This window comes from Microcaecilia unicolor, chromosome 3 (genome assembly GCF_901765095.1).
Source record: "Microcaecilia unicolor chromosome 3, aMicUni1.1, whole genome shotgun sequence".
NCBI lineage: Eukaryota > Metazoa > Chordata > Amphibia > Gymnophiona > Siphonopidae > Microcaecilia > Microcaecilia unicolor.
This window is the reverse complement of record NC_044033.1, coordinates 79618287-79639180: the sequence shown is the minus strand read 5'-3', so window position 1 is coordinate 79639180 and position 20894 is coordinate 79618287. Positions and strand designations below refer to the sequence as shown.

At 43.4% G+C, this 20894-nt stretch overlaps 1 protein-coding gene across 4 annotated transcripts in view; it reads left to right on the top strand.

Moving 5' to 3' along the window:
• The window catches only part of TRERF1 (transcriptional regulating factor 1), a 329029-nt gene that overhangs the window by 196154 nt on the left and 111981 nt on the right, over positions 1–20894 (top strand). For all 4 annotated transcript variants that reach the window (XM_030196092.1, XM_030196089.1, XM_030196091.1 and 1 more), the window contains exon 3: positions 5098–6754. In XM_030196092.1, coding sequence (XP_030051952.1) covers positions 5321–6754 — 1434 coding nt within the window. In that variant the 5' untranslated portion in view covers positions 5098–5320. The remainder of the gene's footprint in view (positions 1–5097; positions 6755–20894) is intronic.

The window sequence follows — 20894 nt, the reverse complement described above, 5'->3', positions numbered from 1 at the left end:
CGGGGGATAGGATTTCCAACAAAAATTCTTTATGATGTGTCTGACCATAATCTTCTATTTTGGGCCAACCCTCCTGGTCTCGAAATGCTGCTTCCAGCACCCACAATCTGTGCGCAGATTCTTCTAGTGTGTCATTTGGCAGGGGTGTAAGTGTTCTAAATGCTTGCATTTGAGTACAGCGAAATAATTGCTCAAGACCCTTTTTCAACAACTGGAATGGGTGGGTGAGAGAGCCTATTTTAAAATAGTGGGGTCCTAAAGCTACGTGCATAAGTCTGTCAAAGTCAGACGTTTTCCTCTTATACTTTCCTAGGCCCCAGTGAATCAGAATATCAGTGGCCCATTTGCACCATTCATTCATATTAAAAGGCATAGGGCCGACCTTCTGTGTTATCCTTTCAATGTCACTATCTTTTAATGAGTCATACAGTACCAAGTTTACTGGTGTTCTGGGGTCTGTACTGGACTCAGTTTCTGTGTCTGCAGAATCCTCCCTGTCCCTCAGGTTAGTGCTTGTGCCTGGGGTTTCCTCATCTAAGCATGTTTGAGTGCTTAAGTCAGTGTTTTCAGTCTTAGATTTGCCCCCACTTCTCAAATCCACTACACACACTTCTGTGTGCTTTTGTGGTTCTATGAATTGAAAACCTGGCTTGTAGGGTGTTTCATAGGCTGGCGGTGCTGAGGGAGAAATACTTGGGGTCTGCCAGTGCACAGAGTTAATCTGGTCCTTTGAGGCACATTTACTTTTTAAATGTTTTAATTCTGTTTTAGCCTCGTCCAATTGTTCATTTACATGTAAGAAGGAATTTGTTGCTTGCACAACTTGTGCTCGTTGCATCGAGATGCATGCCTGCGCGTCCTCAAGGTCCCTGGTTAACTGAGTGCACTGAGTGGTCAGGTCTGCCTTTTGCTGTTTCAAAGTAATTAGTCCCCTACACAGGCCTTGCATAAAAAGGCATTTCCGTTTATTAGTTTTCTTTTTGAACTCTTGGGAATGGTGTACCATTTGTTTTTGAATATCATACCAGGAATCCTCTGGGAATTCTCCTTCAAATGGGCCTCCCTTTTTGTTACAATAAGTCTGTACCATAACTTTTAGTTCTTTAAGATCAAAAGCGTCCATGGTTGAGGCTGCTGAAAAATACTTAAATTGGTACCGGGACCTGGCTAGTTTCTTAATAGATATACATATATGGAACTAGCTCTGTGTAGCTCTTGAATTTGGAAAGGCCCTCTTTATGAAGTAGAGGGGCTGGAGGGATAGTTTAGAATGAATATAGATTAAGCAAGGCAGGTGTTAAATTAGATATGCCAACTGTCAGTTCCCTGTCAGGCAGAGCTGACTTTTCACCAAGACAGAGACTGGCTGGTAGAGAAATAGTTCAAAGTGACAGGAAATTAAGTGATTACCAAAGACAGATATATAGTGTTTAAAAATGTGGGACTGTTTCACTTGGTACCCCTTCCAATAAAGTTGGAAGATCTATCAGTTTTTCTGAGCAGCCCCAAACACAGCATTAAATTACTTCAACTTTCCATCCCCCTTAACAAGCCTAGAAGTACATATGCAAACATGCAGAAAGCAAAACAATGTCTTACTTACCCAGCTGGAGATCCTCTTTTTGAAACCGAGACGAGCTCCCCAGATGTCAGCTATCGTTGTCTAGGGTTGGTCCCGGGGTCCACTTCACAGAGGCAGTGGGTTCCCAAAGAATACGCAATCCACACAGATTTGGATATATAAAGTATATTCTATTTGCATATATGTATTGGCTCATAGCACTTAGTACAGGAAAAAGGGTACAAGCTGTCTTGGGGTGTGTATTTAGAGGGAGGGAGAAAGAAAGGATAGGGTGTTTGTTCATAGGAAGAAAGAAACCTTGGACTAGGGCTTGTCTGAGAAGGGGGGGAGCAGAGCCAGGTGCTCTGGTGGCTAAAGATGGAGGTGTGCAGAGAAAGAAGAAGAAACAAAGACAGCCCAGCAGAGTCCCGTGCCCTCTGCTGCACCGAGAAAGACAGAGCTCCAGAGAGCCCTAGTGAGCAGGGTTGCCAGGTAGAAATTTTTTTTCCAGCCCAATCCGGGCCAGAAACCAGCCCAAAACCCGCCCAAACACAAACCCCGCCCCTGACACCCCCACCCCCGCGTCACCGGCCCCGCCTCCCACGTCATCGGGCCCGCCTCCCCGTCATCAGCCCCGCCTCCCACGTCATCGGGCCCGCCTCCCCGTCATCAGCCCCGCCTCCCCGTCATTGGCCCCGCCTCCCACGTCATCGGCCCCGCCTCCCACGTCATCGGCCCCGCCCAAAACGTCACTAACCCCGCCCAAAAACGTCACTAACCCCGCCCCCCGCGGCCGAAAAAAATCAAAAAGCCACCCAAAAAGCCGCCCGGAAGCCTAAAAAACCGCCCAAAAAACCGCAACCCGCCGCGGGCAAAAATTTCCCGCGGCGGGGCGCGGAAAACCGCCCAATTGGGCGGTAAAACCGCCCACCTGGCAACACTGCTAGTGAGCTCTGCTTTATACCTAATAAGAACTGAGAGGGAACAGGAGCAGAGCGAGATCAAAAACTTCTCTTTCCCAGTTATTTCCTTTACAGAACTCCAGATACTTTCTGAAGTCAGGAAAGGTGACAACTTTGACAGGTTGTCCTGGAGCCACACTGTCTAGCTTTGGTTGCTCTGAAGCCCTGCTCCCCCATGGAACAAAAGGTATGTTAATCAAGAGTAATTGAGAAACCAAAGGGCTATCAGGCCTCTCTGAGCACCATTTGGCCCATTTCATCCTCAATGGTTCCTGCAGGAGAGGGGGGGAGAGTTTATCAGAGGTCAGAAGGTGGTTTAATATTGTCAAACTGATTTCATATTAATATAAGTATGTCCAGCAATAATTTTGACCTCCTGCAATCCTGACACTATGCATGCCTGATCTTGGTTTGTCCTTGCCATTTTTGGGGCACAGACCGTAGAAGTCTGCCTGGCATGGGTCTTATTTCCCAATTGACTGGAGTTGCCGTTGAAGCCCGCACCAGCCTATCCAGACCTGTCTAGTGATAACCTGGTCACAGATGGTAGAAGTCTCCCTGTCACTGGCCTTATGCCCTAACTACTAGAGTTGCCATCAAAGCCCCACTCCAGCCCATCCAGATCTGTCTAGCCATAATCAGGACATAGACCGTAGAAAGCTGCCCAGCTCTGGCCTTATTTCCCAGTTACTGGAGTTGTCATCTAAGCACCACTGTTTTGATGCAACTGTAGCATCTGCTGGCCCCACTTCTTGGACCCACATGGGACCAGTAGAGTATGAAAATTCAGGTAAATGGGATATTTGCCAATGGAATCTCTTTTGCTGGCATACAGTAGCATAATACATCCCATCAAGCTCAGCATTGCAGCTTTCAGTTGACCTGATTCTTCTCCTGGGGGAGCATCAGACAGGTTTTCAGGATATTTGCAAATAATATGTAATGATGAGTTAATGCAATGGAGGCCACACATTCAAATCAGCCTCATTTATATTCATTGTAGGATATCCTGAAAACTTAACTAATGGTCCTTCTGTACAGATATTAGAGCCACTGTTATAGAACTTTATATTAGAGCCTTCTTGCATTGTAACTTACTACAATATTTTGTAAGCCACTTTGAGCCTGCTATCAGTGGGAAAAGGTGGGATAGAAATGTGATAAATAAATAAAATAAATTATCAGCCAGAACAATAGCAGTTGCTGCTGGAATGGGATACTCTCCCCAAATATTATCTAAAACTGGGTCAGGGATAGATGAGGAGGTACCTCAAGCATTTCTTTCCTGCATGGAATGTTGTCTTACCCATGTTGAAGGCCCATTTTTTTTCTTTGGTGTTTAGTGATCAGGCTGGTGAGGGGGAGGTGCTTGAGTTGTTGGGTTTCCCTATATTGTAGATTTTGTCCTACTGTGAGTTTGCTGTGTTTGCCTGCACCTTTCCTATTTGTTTCTGGTGTTCGTTTTCTTTTCTTTTAATATTTTTCATTGTACACCACTTAGACATGTTGATTTGGTTGAGCAATTTATCAGCAAGGGGAGTGAGCATGGCAACTGAAGTGGCCAGAACCAGGAACACAAAGAAGAACAAACCTTTGCATCAAACAAACAAACAAACAAACAACCAACCAACCATCAGCAAAGGTGACAAACAAATAGTCCCACACCTCTTGATTTGGGACTGTTTGTTTGTCACTTTAATTGAAGTGGCCAGACCATCCTTTTCCCTTTATTCTTTTGTAGGTTGGGCCAATAATTGCATTATACAGCAGGTAAGATTGAGCAACTCCCATCAGCCTTTCCTTCCTTGCTATGGCTCAGCTGCCTCTGTACCTGTGTTTTCTATACCTGCCAGTTCCTTAGCAACTAAGTAGTTTGTGATAGAGGACAAATTTCAACAAGACTTTTTTTCTCACTCTAGTCCTCCTTTTTCCACTAGGCTTCTCAAACTGATTTTGGGGCGGATCTGTTTTTCCTACAGTGCTTATCTTCTGAGACATGAAGAGCTAAAAACAACACATGGAGAAACTGTGTAAACTAACAGTTATTACCACTGTGTACAAAGAAGTCTTAATATTCCCCTGTTGATGCTAGAAAAAACTGTGTTCTTTTGCATGTTGTGCTTTTAATTGAACTAGCATTAAGATATCATGACATTGAAGAAGGGACCTTTGGATAATTATTGTATCGGTCCAATACAAGGCATTCCAGTTTTCAAAGAATCATATATAAAAATGGGAAATTCATTTTCATATCATACTTTTGATTATAGGTTGGTGCAAATAGAAGAAAGAGATCATGATGTTTCGTACTTGAGCTCACATCATAAGATAAAGACCATTACACTGCCTGATGCGATCATCTCTAGACAGAACCATCCTGACTTTGTTTTCCATGGCAGTGATTTTTGTCACTAGAGATCCACTTTGAATTTTACTTGTTTGTTAGAAGTGGTTGTAATACATTTTTAATGCAGACTGTTAATATCAGAATCCATTTGTTTTTTATCCTCACAGAACAATTGCTGAAATGATTTAGGAAAATATATTTATATTGTTTGCTGACTTCTTTTACAGGCCGGTGCCCCCTATGGTAGAGATCTACAGCGTTGATCAACATTTTATGCTTTTACCTGTTTTGAAGATGTGAAGGACATCAGTACTCTCAGAACCACAACAACCAGAAACTACCACAGTCCTAGTAAAAGAAAAAAGTTAACCTTATTTTATAACAGTCTCTCAGGGATTTGAGTTTGTAGTGGGATTTATTCTTCTGAAAGTCTGGCTAAACATAATAAAAATGGAAGATCAGCAATTGTATAAGACTAATAACCATGTGGTCAACAGTAATGAGTCCTTGTATTACCAACCCCAGCAGTCCAATTCTGTCTCCGCTGTAAGTGGTGGTTTGAATCACAGCTATGGCTCATCGTCAATGAATGCATCTCAGTTGTCTCCTGTGTCTCCCCATTTTCCTCAAGATTCAAGGGATACTTTAACTATAGCTCCCAAGAATCTTGGGGCAACAGAGTCATCTAGACAAACAAGTTGGACCCACTCTGGCTCAGGAAACAGTTTAAATAGTCAGAACAATCAGAGCCTTATGTGGAGTAACCCAGGTCAGGATGAATCAACTGATGGGTACTACTATCCATACTCTTCTCAAGCCAATGAAAATCAATCACAGGTTGTGACTAGTGGTGTTCTTCATAAATTAGACTCATTTACTCAGGCATTTACTAACCAAAACTTAAAAATTGAAGGCCATAGCATGACCCAAGGCTTGAATACTCAGTCTTCACTTATCGATAATGCCAGTGACAGTGCACTCAGACATTTGCTGTCTCAGAAACCTGCGGTTGAACAACACTCTCTTGCTGCCAGTACTCAGCGGTATCAACCACTGTCTCAATCAGTGCACCCGACGTTTGCAAGTCCACAACAAAAGCAGCAAATACAAGCCATGCAGCAGCAGCAGCAACAACAGCAGCAATTATATTATGATTATTCACAACATATCCCACAGATGCAGCCTCAGCCTACCCTGCCTCATGGGCAACAACATATGCAACAAATGCAGCTCCCACAGATGTTGCCACAGCAGATTCAATATTATATGCAGCAGCAACCAGGACAGCAGCATATCTCGATGCAAGAAATGCAGCATCAACAAACACGACAGCAGCAGCAACAGCAGACACAATGTTCATTACAAATATCTCAGTATTACCAAACACACACAGTTATGCAGCAGTTACACCAGGTTGTGCAGCAGCAGCAGCAACAACAGCAGCAGCAGCAGCAGCAGCCTCACCACCACCATATGCCACTACAACCTCCAGCCTATCACAGGGACTACAACCAAAAACCTATGCATGAGAGACATCAGTATCCCCAAGAACATCCTGTACAGCTTATGCAGTTGGGAGCATTACCTCAATATTTTTACCAAAATCCACAGCAACAGTACAGTCATCTATATCCACAGAATTTATTACAGCAGCCACAGCAAGAAGTCAATCAACAGAAGCAGTACCCGAATGAGAGTAGGACTCAGGCTCTGTTGGGTGCTTATACTGACATCACAACAACAGACGTGGTAGAGAACCATACAAGGCAAGACATGGGTACTGGAGAGAGTACAGTGTCTCATCAACCTGCTATATCACAGCCAGCTAGTCATCCCATGAACAACAAAGGACTTCAGAAGTCTTCAAATGCTTTGTGGTCTCAGGTATGAATAATGCACAACATTCATAACATTTGCATTTGCTTGGAGTTCTGTTTTGTGTACTGTCTGGGATTAGAAAGCAAATGTTTTTACTAAGTAGAATGTATGAGACAGCATCGCTTACATATGTTCTTCATAGTGTGATTAGCTGTGAAAACTGATTAGTTGTGAATGCTGGCCTTGAGAATTTACTGCTTGAACAATGAGTACCAATTTTCTCTACTTGTAAAAGTGACATACTGCCTTCAGTGCTAGTGTCTGCCAGTGCTAGCAAACATTATCCATTCAGTGTCTATCAGCAAAATACCACCAGGCTCCAAAGCACACATTTACCGTTCTGAAAAAAAAAGTATTAGTTCATGTTATTCAAGGGCAAATATTCCACTGTAAGAATCAGAGTCGAAGTAATTAGTGCAGAGTAAACAGTGTTGCACTAGTTATTCAGAAGCAACTCAAGGTTGCTTTCTCTGAAGTCTAGGCCACATGACCCCCAAGAACACACATAAAATGACTACAATTGGAAATTAGGACTAATTAATCTCTATTGAATCAGTAGTTTATAGGCAATGTGTATGCAATTCTAAGGCCAACATTGTAAAATCTGTAGCATTTCCTAGGTATTTTTCTTGTGTAAGATATACCTACACATGGAGGGGCATTTTCGACATGACATTTAAATCCGATTTTGGATGTTTGGCTAAAAACATCCAAAAATCAAGTGGCAAACATAGTGATTTTTGAACCAGAAAATGTCTATCTTTTTGTTTGGAAAAAAGTCCAAGAAAAAATGCACAAAACAAGCCATTGGGGTGTATGGGGGTCCTACATTCTTAGTAGACTGGCCTTACAGACATCCCAGCAGAACAGTGGGGCACCCTAGAAGGCACTACAGTGTAGTTCATATAAAATTTCCCAGGTACACATCTCACTGTTACCCCCCTTATATTGTATGGTGAGCCCTCCAAAACCCACCAAAAACCTACTGTACCCAACTGTACACCACTACAATAGCCTTAATGGTTGCAAGTGTCACCTATATGTGGGTACAGTAGGTTTTTGGTTGGTTTTGGACAGCTCATACTTTCCACCACAAGTGTAACATAGTGGGATATGGGCTTTTCTCTACAGTCCACTGACTGACCATTAGGCTACTCCAGGGTCCTGATTCGTTCTCTAATAGGCCTAGCCATAACGTCTAAAGCTGTCATAGAGTCTGGTATATATTATTTTTCACATCTTTGATGGGTGGGAAAGGGTCATTGACTGCTGGAGTAAGGGGGAGTCATGATTTAATCTCTCCAGTGGTCATTTGGAGGGACGCCCAAGTTTTGCTGAGGACGTCCTCGCAAAATGTCCCGATGGAGGGGCGGGAAAACCCATATTATCGAAACAAGATGGACGTCCATCTTTCGTTTCGATAATACGGTCGTGGACGCCCAAATCTTGAAATTTAGGTCGTCCTTAGTCTTCATCGTTTCTGATTTTCGGCGATAATGGAAACCAAGAATGCCCATCTCAGAAACGACCAAATGCAAGCCCTTTGGTCATGGGAGGAGCCAGCATTTGTAGTGCACTGGTCCCCCTGACATGCCAGGACACCAACCGGGCACCCTAGGGGGCACTGCAGTGGACTTCATAAATTGCTTCCAAGTACATAGCTCCCTTACCTTGTGTCCTGAGCCCCCCAAAACCTACTACCCACAACTGTACACCACTACCATAGCCCTAAGGGGTGAAGGGGGGCACCTAGATGTGGGCACAGTGGGTTTGTGGTGGGTTTTGGAGGGCTCACATTTACCACCACAAGTGTAACAGGTAGGGGGGGATGGGCCTGGGTCCGCCTGCCTGAAGTGCACTGCACCCAGTAAAACTGCTCCAGGGACCTACATACTGCTGTGATGGACCTGTGTGACATTTGAGGCTGGCATAGAGGCTGGCACAAAATATTTTTAAAGATGGTTTTTTTAGGGTGGGAGGGGGTTAGTGACCACTGGGGGAGTAAGGGGAGGTCATCCCCGATTCTCTCCAGTGATCATCTGGTCAGTTCAGGCACCTTTTTGTGCCTTGGTCATAAGAAAAACAGAACCAGGTAAAGTTGTCCAAGTGCTCATCAGGGACGCCCTTTTTTTCCATTATGAGTTGAGGATGTCCATGTGTTAGGCACACCCAAGTCCCGCCTTCGCTATGCCTCCGACACGCCCCCATGAACTTTGGCCATCCCTGCGATGGAAAGCAGTTGGGGCCGTCCAAAATCGGCTTTCGATTATACCGATTTGGACGACAGTGTGAGAAGGACGCCCATCTTGCGATTTGTGTCGAAAGATGGGCGTCCTTCTCTTTCAAAAATAAGCCTGTTGGTCATTTAGGGTACCTTTTTGTGACTTAGTTGTGATTGAAACAAGTCTAGAGCAGAAGTCTAAGTTTTAGCCCTGGCTGTTTTTTCTTTGTTCCATTATGGCAGAAAAATGTCCAAGTTTTTGGAATGTCCAAATCCTGCTGCCAACACTCCCACTTGTGATTTAGATGCACTGCATACAAACTGCATAGAAGAAGTCTTTAAAATGGGTTTCAAAAATAGTGGATGTTTTGGCAAAACAAAAGTCCATGTGCCATTTTGTGTTGCTTTTTGGATGTTTTTCTGTTTCGAAAATGAGCCCCATTGTCAGTTAAGTAATTTAAAAAAAAGTTTGCAAAAGAAAGGAAAATGTTTCTTTTATTAACTGAAATTTGAAAGTCTTGTTTTTATTTGTAGTAATGCCAGACCTCATTGGATCTCTCTTTAATGACTATCTCTGAAAAATCTGAAAATGCTTCTCTAAGAAAACCCCTTGATTTTGTAATCTTTTCAGCAATTTGTTTTATTTCTAACTTAGCAATGGAAAAAAAAGTGTGTTAAAATAAAAATGTAAAAAAACAAAACAATGATAGTGTACAATTTTTACACCAGTAATTAAATTTCTACAGTAAATGGTCCCCCTTCTTTTTCTCTTTGGGCTCTATTCAGTCTTTGTCGTTTTAAGCTTTCACTTGGCAAAGAGCAAATGCCATAAGAATTGGGTAATTGACCCAGCAAAAAAAAAAAAAAAAAGATATTCAGGGCACACAAGGGGCAAAACCATCACAAATAATCTGCCAATTCCTTCTATTCTGCCCTGTGACCCAGCTCTCAGATGTTAGTCATCCACCAACTTATGTGGCATTTATTCAATTCCTAGAGTTTTTCGTTTAGAAAATATTTACTCCTGCCCATTGGAATGGATGTGTTAAAATATCAGCTGTGAATAGATACTCTCAAGTCCTCAAATTTGGATCCAAGATTAACATAGGTGGAATTATTCTATAGAAATAATTCAAGGAAATAATAGAAAAAAATATGATTTTTTAAAATATCTTTCACTATTGAAATGTAATTATTCTTGAATAGTCTACCTTTCAGTCCAAGTTATTAGCTTGATAAAAATGTTAAAATGATTTAAAAAAAAAATCAGGTGTGCAGTTCTAAAAGTTCCTGATTTACAGTGGTTTCTAACCACTTTTCAAAAGGTGGTACCACTTGGCTAAAGATCCATGTCTTGCTACATATGTATTCCAAAAGCACTCACTTAACCACACATACCTTTCTCTGTCATGCATATGCAGTCCTACATACCATAAATCAACTTCAAATGGACACACTTAATGATCAGATTCAACTGGAAGACCGGAGCAAAATATATTACAAATAATCCAAACAAGCAGCCCAGCGTCTTATAATTTAATCTAGTTCTTTATTATCTTCTATTTCTTGAAAAGGTATAAAAATGTTTTTCTTTTTATAAATTCAACTTGGCATAAATTCAGTTCCAAATTCCACTTAATATACACTCCACTTGACTCAATCGAATTCTTAAATTTTTAAGTTTATAAGCATAGCTTAACTCATCTGCTTTCAGAGTCATAAATAAAGGACCGTTGGCCGACATGCAGCATGTTTCATTATAGCTGTGTCAGGGTCTGGTCCACACATTGAACGCCAGTATCCAAAGACCGGACCCTGATGCAGCTATAGTGAAACATGCAGCTAAGGTCTGTGATATGCAGAGACAAATAATCCAAGAGCTTCAGTTGAGGAGCTATAAGCTTGCTGTAGAAGTTAAATGGCAAAGTCCATAGGTTGTAGTCTTTATCATGGTGGCTCAGAAGAACTGTGATTGGGGAACATTTATTAGTTGTTTTGGAAATTCACTTTGGATGAATTTGTGCAAGGAGCTGTAAGTTTTCTGTAGAAGTCAGTTGGCATTTGAGGACCCTCTAGGCAGTATGTACAGTGGAGAGTTAGAAAAGGGAAACTTTAGTGTATATGGTAAGTTGTGGGAAATGCTAACTGGAGAACAACCTTAAAAAAAAAAGAAGGAAAGAGGTTTACTGGAAAGCGTGGGACAGAGCATCAGTCCTGATTTTGTCTCATCTGGAATAAAAGTTGTAGAGACTGTGAGCTTTGGGGGAGCAGCTGACAGTGGTGAGTCTGACTAAAGTTTGACTCAGAACCAACTGGAGGGCTGCAAGTTCTACTTTGTGCAGGGTATGGATCCTGCCTCACTGCTTAGGACCGTGTGGTGTGGCACTTGTGGCAGACGAGATGAATGGTGACTCCCGCTAAGGCAGTTTAGTGGTGTACCTGCTGTGGGACTCGCTGGCTTGCGTTGGAGTGTTGCAGTGCATGAAAGCCGAGAATCCCGTGAGACGTAGAGAAACCGGACGGTGGCAGTGTGTTTTTGGATTTGGCGCACCATCTGAATATTCTGGGGACTTCGGGCTTTCCAGCAAGGCTGGTGCGCAGTTTAATGCAGGAGAGTGCAGGAATGGGTGCCATTTTGTTGGAGCTGACTGGTAGTGAAGAACAGCCTTTGTGTGATCATGTGAGGAGCACAGCCACCATTTTACAATCTCAGAGCCTGACAAAGCATTCAGCTGCATTAGGATCTTTTCTCTGGAGTTCCCACCCTTTCACTGGCAAAGTGATTGTCTTAGTCATCGCCATAACAATGGAACCCACCCTGGGAAGCTGCAATTTTTCTTTCTTCTTCGGAACCAATGGGTAGAGGCAAACCATGGCTCTTCCCACTCTCAGCCCTGCATCCGGTGAGACCCATTCTGCTTTAATTAGGTCATGAATGTCAGGATGCATTGGGGAAGGTATTAGGAAAGATTTCTAAGCCCCATCGTAATTGACGAAGATGGAACTCCTGATGCCGAAGCAGAAAGCTCCTCAGTGGAAAGCACTTCCAGTGCCTCAGAAATAAGAGTGCTGAACTTCTTTTTATGAAACAACCTCAGTACTTTTCGGGTCATTCCCCTCCTCAGCAGGGAGCTGTCCTTCCTCTAACGCCTCCTTCAACGATGGCTCCTCTGAATAGACCAAGACCACATCAGATAAGGAGGGAGAAGCAGAGACCCTCATCTGCTGGCGTTCTAAACGAGATCTGTTAGGTGCTGGAGGGGTAGTGGGGATCAGAAACTGAAGCACCTTGCAGCAACTCTGACAGTGTGGCAAGAGCACGTGTGAAGTGGCATTAGCAGTCTGCAACACAAGACGGGTGTCATAGTGCCCAGCTGGAAGCAGGGTTGACCTACTTGGTAGATGCTATTCTTGACATGTTACGGGTTATGGCCCACAGTATGTCGGTAGCACTGGTTGTGGCATTGAGTAGCAGATGCAGCATCAAAGTCACGTCTAGTTAAACTGCCCTTTTGGGGCAAGTGACTATTTGTTGAAGATCTCAGTAACTTGGTGAAAGAACTGGGAGGAACAGCCACAGTGGTTGCCAGAGGATAAGCCGAAAGCCTCCGATTGTCTGTCTTCAGGGAGCTCTCGATTTTGAGACAGCAGATGTTACTGGCCTGGTTGCAGTATGGTCAGAAGGCCGTTTCCATGCACGCCAATTTTCCTTTTGTGCAGACAGGAAGTCCTCCTCTCAGTCAGCGAGGGTGTCCAATGCCTCCCAAGCTTCGCAATGATGCAAGGCTGCTCCACTCTTCTCTTCCTCCTGTAGGAGGATGTCTTCATGAGTTTTAGGAGGAGTGGGCCAAAATCACATCAGACCAGTAGGTTTTGGATATTCTCAGAAGTTATAAGTTGGAGTTCTACCGCCCAATTACTCCTCTCTTCTTAAAATTTCCTTTTTGAAAGGGAACCAAGACGGTCAAAGTTCAGGCCACTAGATTCCTTGCTGATGCTCTGGGCCATTGTGCCAGTTCCCCAGACTGAACAGGCAGGTACTCTGCCTACTTTGTTGTCCCAAGGAAGGAATGCACCTTTCGTCTAGTCTTAGATCTCAAAGGTCTAAACCACTGTCTCCGAGTGTCCTGCGTTCGCATGGAAATGCTAAGAGCAGTCATAACCTTGATTCAAGTGGGAGAATTTCTCACCGCCCTCGATCTCAAGGAGGTGTATTTGCTTATACCTATATGGCCGCTGCATCAGAGGTTTCTACATTTTGCAATGCTGGGCCATCACTTTCAGTTCAAGGCTTTGCCCTTTGGTCTTGTCACTTCACCAAGAACGTTTACTAAGATTGTGGTGGTGGTGGCAGCATCCTTCCTTCAGCACCTGGGAATCAGAGTTAACCTATATCTCGACAACTAGCTCATTGATCCATCATCCTATTCGGACACTGTGGTGATCACATACAGTTTTCTGTTTTCTGCAGTCATTGAGTTTGGGTGATCAATTTCGAGAAGAGCAGACTAACTCCATCGCAGATGCTGGAGTATCTAGGTGTTCTATTTGACACAGCAAGGGAGAGGATCTTTCTCACGGAATGCTGGAGGTCAAAGCTGGTTCAACAGGTTTGTCTTCTCAGTTATGGCAGACCCAGGGTCTGGGACTATGTCCAGGTCCTGGGGGCAATGACAGCTGCTGTGGAAGTAGTGCCATGGGCAAGGGCTTATATGTGGCTTTTATTGGAGACTCTTTTGAGCTGCTGATCTCCAATTTCAGAGAAATATGACCTTCATCTTCCTTGGATTCTGGTTGCCAGATGGAGTATGCAGTGGTTGTTGTTGCTGAGGAATTTTACCATCATAACTCCCTTTCTGATAACACAATGGGAGGTGGTGACAACTGATGCCAGCAAGTTGGGTTGGGGAGCTCATTACAAGTTCCATTTGGCACAGGGCACATGGATGGAACAGGAGTCTCAGAGGTCGATAAATCGCTTGGAGCCCAGGGCAGTGTGGAATGCCTTGCATGACTTCGCTCCCTTTCTGTCGGGGACCTGGTCCGAGTTTTCTCCGATAATGTGACATCGGTGGCTTATATCAACAAGCAAGGTGAGATCTGCATCCATCCAATGGTGGTGGAGGTTGCCTCCCTCGTGAATTGGGTGGAGAAAAATCTTTGCTGCTTGTCAGCAGCTCACATTGCTGGGTCCTTGAATGTGGAGGCAGACTTTCTGAGCAAGCTCTCCTTGTACCTGGGAGAATGGGAACTATCCATCCAGTGTTTTTAGCTGATAGTGGACCAATGGGGTTCTCCTCTTCTGGACTTCATGGCTACAAAATGGAATGCCAAATTGTCCAAGTTTTTTAGCCTTCAGAACGAACTGGGCTCAATGGGGATCTGCCTTACTTCAGTCCTGGCTGGAGACACATCTACTGTACATCTTCCCTTGGCCCGTGGTACACTGCGTGTTCAAAAGGATCACATTGCCTTCAGGCTCAGAAACGCTTTACATCCATGTTGCATGCAAGTGTGTGGAGGATGTTCGAGGGCTGGTGTTCTGAGAGTGGACTTTCTCCCTTATCAGATTGCACACATCCTAGCATTTCTCCATGCAGGCCTTCAGAAAGGATAGGCATTGGGTTCTCTAAAAGTTTAGGTTGCGGCTGTGGCCTGTTCCAGGGGCTATCTGTAGAAGCTGTCTTTTGCGGCTCACCTGGATATCGTTCGATTCATGTGGGGAGTAGGCCACTTGTGGCACCCCTTTCTTACGCTGTGTCCAGGGTGGAACTTTAATGTAGTCCTTCGGGCCCTGTGGAAGCCTCCTTTTTTAGCCCCTCTGGAAGGCCTCCTTGAAAGATCTTATACTAAAGACTGTTCTTGGTGGCTGTTGAGTCATCATGTAGTGTTTTGGAGCTTCAGGCTTTCTTGCCTGTGTCCCTTTCTCCTTTTTTCAGATTCGGGGGGGGGGGGGGGGGGTCTCCCTGCGCACGATTCCTTCCTTTCTTCCGAAATTGGTATCAGCATTTCATCTCAACCAATCTGTGGAGCTTCTGTCCTTTTTTTAGAGAGGATGAAGAGGCTCAGTATTCTTCCTTGAAGCTTCTCAATGTGTGTAGATTCCTCATTAGAAATCTAGAAGTCACAAATGAGTTTTGCAAATCATACAGGCTATTTGAGCTTTTTGTTAATCAGAGGCTTGGGCCTCATGATTTCCAAGCCCACAATTGTTAGATGGCTGAAGGAAACTATCATGTCAACTTATTTGCTCACGGGGAAGCAGGCTCCTCAGGCTTTGCAGGCTCATTCTATGAGGTGTACAGCGGCATCCTGGGTGGAGACTACCTTACTGTCTCTAGCAGATATTTGCATACCTTTGCCAAGCACTACAGGGTGGATGTTGCTTGGAAGCCAGTTTTGGCCCTCAGGGAAGCAGCACCAGGATCCTACCCACTGTAGGGATTGCTTTTGAACATCCCACAGGCTCTGGGATAATGGGAAGCTACATAATGGAAAGAGAAATTAGGTCTTAACTGATCATTTTCTTTCCATTAGTCCTTCCCACTATTCCAGAGGCCCGCCCGAGATTTCTGAGATGTTTAGTAGGTCTGAAATAATGGGTGAAAGAGCAACTGTCACTTTGCATGGTGCTTTCTGTATATCTTTTGTTCTCTATAGGTTGTCCAGAGATGAGTGGTTCACACATGTTTGCAAGTCTGATTAGTGTTAGGTTAGCGAGTTGTTTAAGGTTGTTGTGTTTATTCTAAGTTTCCACTTACTGCTTGTCTATATAAATGCTCAGAAGCTGAATTGGATGCCAAGAGAGAGAAGTCTCAGCTCAGTTTTCAGTTCTCTATCTCCACCTGCTGGTTGATGGACACAACTATCCCACAAGTTCTGGAACAGTGGTAAGGACTAATGGAAAGAAAATTGTCAGGTGAGATCTAATTAATCCTTTCAAATCCTACGACAGCATCTCTGTTGGGTTCAAGTCAGGACTTTGACTAGGCCAATCCAAAGCTTTAATTATGTTTCTCCTAGGCCATTTGGTTGTAGACTTGCTTTTGTGTTTTGGATCATTGTCTTACTGCATAAGCCGATTATGCTTTAGCTTCAGGTCATTGATTGATGATCAGACATTCTCCTTTAATTTTCTGATACAGTGCAGAATTCATGGTTCCTTCAATAATGACAAGTTTTCCAGGTCCTGAGGCAGCAAAGCATCTCCACACCATCACACTACCATCACCATGTTTAACTGTTGGGATGATGTTCTTACTGTGGAATACTGTATTTACATCAGACTTAATAGGATCTGTGTTGTCCAAAGAGTTCCACTTTTGACTCGCCTGTACATTGAAAGTTACCCAAAAGGCTTGGGGATTATCCAGGTATGCTTTTGCAAATATGACACAAGCATTGATGTTACTCTTGGATAAGAGCAATCTCTACCTTACTGCTCTCCCATGAATCCAATTTTTGCCTAGTCTTTTATTGTTGAGCCATGAATACTGACTTTAGCTGAAGCTATAGAGGCTTGTTCTGGGATGTTTTGTTACGTCCCAGATGAGTTGTCACTGTACCCTTAGAGTAATTTTGACAGTCTGGCCATTCCTGGGAAGATTCACCACTATTCCAAGTCTTCTTCATTTGGGAGTTAATGGCTTTCACTGTGGTTGGGTGGAGTCTTAGAACTTTAGAAATCACTTTGTAACCCTTTTCAGACTGATATAGTTCAACAACTTTTTTTTCTCATCTCAATTTCCTTTGATTTTGCATAAGAACATGAGTAGCCATACTGGGTCAGACCAATGGTCCATCTAGCCCAGTATCCTGTTTTCCAAACAGTGGCCAAGCCAGATTGCAAGTACGTGGCAGAAACCCAAAGCATGGCAACATTCCATACTACAAATCCCAGGGCAAGCAGTTGCTTCCCATATCTTGTCTCAATAGCAGACTATGGACTTTTCCTCCAGGAATTTGTCCAAACCTTTTTTAAACCCAGATACGCTAACTGCTGTTACCACATCCTCCGGCAAAGAGTTCCAGAACGTAACTATTCGTTGAGTGAAAAAAATATTTCCTCCTATTTGTTTTAAAAATATTTCCATGTAACTTCCTTGAGTATCCCCCTAGTCTTTGTACTTTTGGAACGAGTAAAAAAAATAGATTTACTTCTACTCGTTCTACACCACTCAGGATTTTGTAGACCTCAATCATATCTCCCCTCGTCCATCTCTTTTTCAAGCTGAAGAGCCCTAACCTCTTTAGCCTTTCCTCATTTTAGTCACTTTTCTTTTGGTATGATAAGTTTCAGTAAATAGCGAGGTTTAAATTCTGACTGTGTTCAGTCCGTTGAATCTAATTAACAATTACATTTGGTCAGTTGGTTGATTTGAGTAACTTAAGGGGGCAGTTAATTTTTACATGATTGATATCCGTGTTAGATAACTTTGGTCCTTAAATAAATGAGACAGTGTAAAAACTGTGTTGTGTTCACTCAGAATCCCTTTGTCTAATATTGCATTTTGTTTAAAGATCAGAAACCATTCAGGGTGAATATATATATGCAATAATAGGTGAAATAAGGAAATTGCCTTAGTCCAGGGGTAGGCAACTCCGGTCCTCGAGAGCTGCAGGCAGGTCAGGTTTTCAGGATATCCACAATGAATATGCAGGAGATAGATTTGCAAGCACTGCCTCCATGGTATGCAAATCTATCTCCTGCATATTCATTGTGGATATCCTGAAAACCTGACCTGCCTGCGGCTCTCAAGGACTGGAGTTGCCTACCCCTGCCTTAGTTCATAACGGCCCCCAATTTTTGGATGACAGTTGACCTTTTATATCAGCATCCCAAACTTTTTGCACAGCCTCAGATTTCTTAGGGAACCCCTTTTTTGGTCTAGCATAAAATATGAAAATATTCAAATCTAGCGAAATTACCTGAAACAGATACTTTTCAATTCCCATTCCTCTTTTAGGATAATTCCCCTTCTCTTAACTTTGTTTATATAAGACCTCAGTTGTATCTTTTGGAACCAAAACTTTAAGGATTACCAAACTGTTGTATCAACTCCTGAAAGGTAACTAGATCCCAATTCTGAATAAGATGGAGGAGTGGCCTAGTGGTTAGGGTGGTGGACTTTGGTCCTGGGGAACTGAGGAACTGAGTTCGATTCCCACTTCAGGCACAGGCAGCTCTTTGTGACTCTGGGCAAGTCACTTAACCCTCCATTGCCCCATGTAAGCCGCATTGAGCCTACCATGAGTGGGAAAGCGCGGGGTACAAATGTAACAAAAAAAAAAAAAAGAGATGTCCAAGCTCTTAGCACTGTCAGTGCCCTTAATTAATCCTGGTTCCCTGTATTTTGAATGTAGGATTTATTCTAAAAGGATTTCATGCAACAATCTGTCTTGTGACTCAATAATAGATTCAAGTGTTTGAAAAGTGATTATAATAGCTGAAATCACCAACTCCTAATTGCTCCAAGACTTGCATCCCAGGAATTAAAGTAAGAGGAACTAGTTTTAGTATTGCTTCTTCCAGTAGGAGCCATATAAGGCAATTGTTTTGTTGTAGAGTAACAAACCAATAAATACCTTGACTAAGCAACACTGCCTGGTGATATAGGCAAAAATCAAAGAAGTTTATCCCCTCTTCCCCCCGGCCCCAATTCTTCACTTCATTTCAGCTTGTCTAGAGCTATTCTAGGGACCTTGTGCTTTCAGAGGAAATTAATCAAAATGGTTTCCAGTTTATGAAAAAGTGAAGTGGAAGTGAAAGAAGGAGCATTCCAAGGACATAGTTCTTTAGGAACTATTATCATTTTTATAGTTTTCTAATAAGAACTGTGATGTTCTCTCCTTTTCAGTAGGAGAGGAACCTCGGCCCTTTGTCAGAGCCTCACGACACTATCAGGACATTCCCAAAGACATCCAGAAAGCTGTGTTTCTTGAAAGAGTTCCAAGAAACAGCTCTTAATTATAGCTGCTCATACTTTTAGTCATAGGGGTAGGGGTCCTCTTTACCCTCAGGGTGACTTCTTCTATAGGAGAGGGATCTCGGCCCTTAGAGCCTCAGGACATGGTCAGGACATTCCCAAAGACATCCAGAAAGCTCTCTTTCTTGAAAAAGATTCAAGAAACAGCTCTTAACTATAGCTGCTCATACCTTCAGTCTTAGGGTTAGGGGTCCTTTTTATCCTCAGGTAACTTCTCAATTACCAGCCATTCTGTTCTAGCCTCCCCCCCCCCCCCCCCCCCCCCCCCCCCGATGCCTTTTCTGGGGATTATACCACTGTATTTACAAGTTTCACTGGATATGCAAATCCACTCCAACTAGCGTTAGTTAAGCTGCTCTATAGACTTCACAGGATATGCAAATTAGTCAATCCATGAGCAAATGCACTCCAGCTAGCGTTAGCTAGCTCTTCTGTAGGCTTCATTAACCACTCTGCAAGGGAGTTCTTCTTTCACCAAACAGTTCATCAAACACTGTTTAACTGAGCCCTCTTTGTGGGGGACCTGGGTCTCAGTTTAGAACAGCCACCACCTCTTGGACAGGACTTTCAGACCTGTTCTTCACCCCCAGCTCTTAGTGTCAGAGTCGTACTTTACAGGACCCAGTATTACCTTCACACTGGGGTCAAATCATCTTTATCCTTCTCATTATCATAGAGTCTGAGTAAGTACCTTGACTAAGTTCCTTATGGACTTTTCTTTTGGGGTCCATGCCCCAGGGTTTCCAGCCTGACTTGGTCCCTCTCTCTAGAGTCCGCTCAGCACCCTTCCTTCTTCAGCGTGATTCCCATCCCGTTATGAAGTCCACTGGGGGGGGTGGGGGGAGTTCCTTTGTAAAGAGCTGCTCCACCTTTCCTGGGTTCCTCCTACTGGTTCTGGAGAAGTCCAGAACCTTCTCAAGGGGCTTACCTCCTAAAGGGAACTACTTCCTCTCCACTGCTACGAGCCCACCCCTTCTCATTTAGTAAAGGGTAGCATCCACCCCTCCCCCTCCCAGCTATTTTGGGTTGGGGTTATCACTGAAGTAGGACTCCCTTCAATGGCTTCTGCAAGACAACTCAAGCCCCTCCAATGCCAGAGCGCCCTCTATTGGTCTCTTTCCATCTAAGCAGGTTGTTTTCAACCTGTGAGTGGCCTCTAATGGCCTCCTTCAGGTCACTACACCGACCTTTCGGCACAATAGATCCTTCTGGTGGCAAGGTCATGTCAGGGCATGTCCTATATTTATTACTGAACATAAGGATAACCATACTGGGTCAGACCAGTGATCCATCTAGCCCACTAACCTGTTTCGAACAGTGGCCTATCCAGGTCACTGGAAAGGGTAATCTATCAGGGTCAACTCGCTGTACATACCTATTCAAAGGCAATACTTCTGATGTAGACAAATTGAATTTGTAGCTGAAGATCTCAGAAAAGTCCTCAATGACTTGTAATAAATTGAGAAATGAACAAGGGGTTGTAAAGTTTAAATGTCATCCATGTATACAGAGAATTTGCACTCAAAGTTCCTGAACCTAAATCTAAATCTTTTATAGCCCAATTCTGTTTTGTCTAATAGGGCTAAACGTTTCAATGCTAGATTTAATAGGAGAGGAAAATCCACTGCTTATAGCTAGGAAAAGCAGCATAAAATTGTGTTTTACTCTTTTGGGATCTTGCCAGGTACTTGTGACCTGGATTAGCTACTGTTGGGAAACGGGATACTGAACTTGATTGACCTTCGGTCTGTCCCAGTATGGCAATACGTATGTTCTTATGACAGCTTTGTCTGTTATCTCTATAGAATCTTAGCGAGGTTGACATAACATTGGCGCTGAAGGAATTGAATATAATGGGTGGATCATATTAATAAAGGAGTAGCCAAAACCAAGCCATTTGAGGATGTGGAATAGGTAAGCCCATTCAATGTGGTCAAAG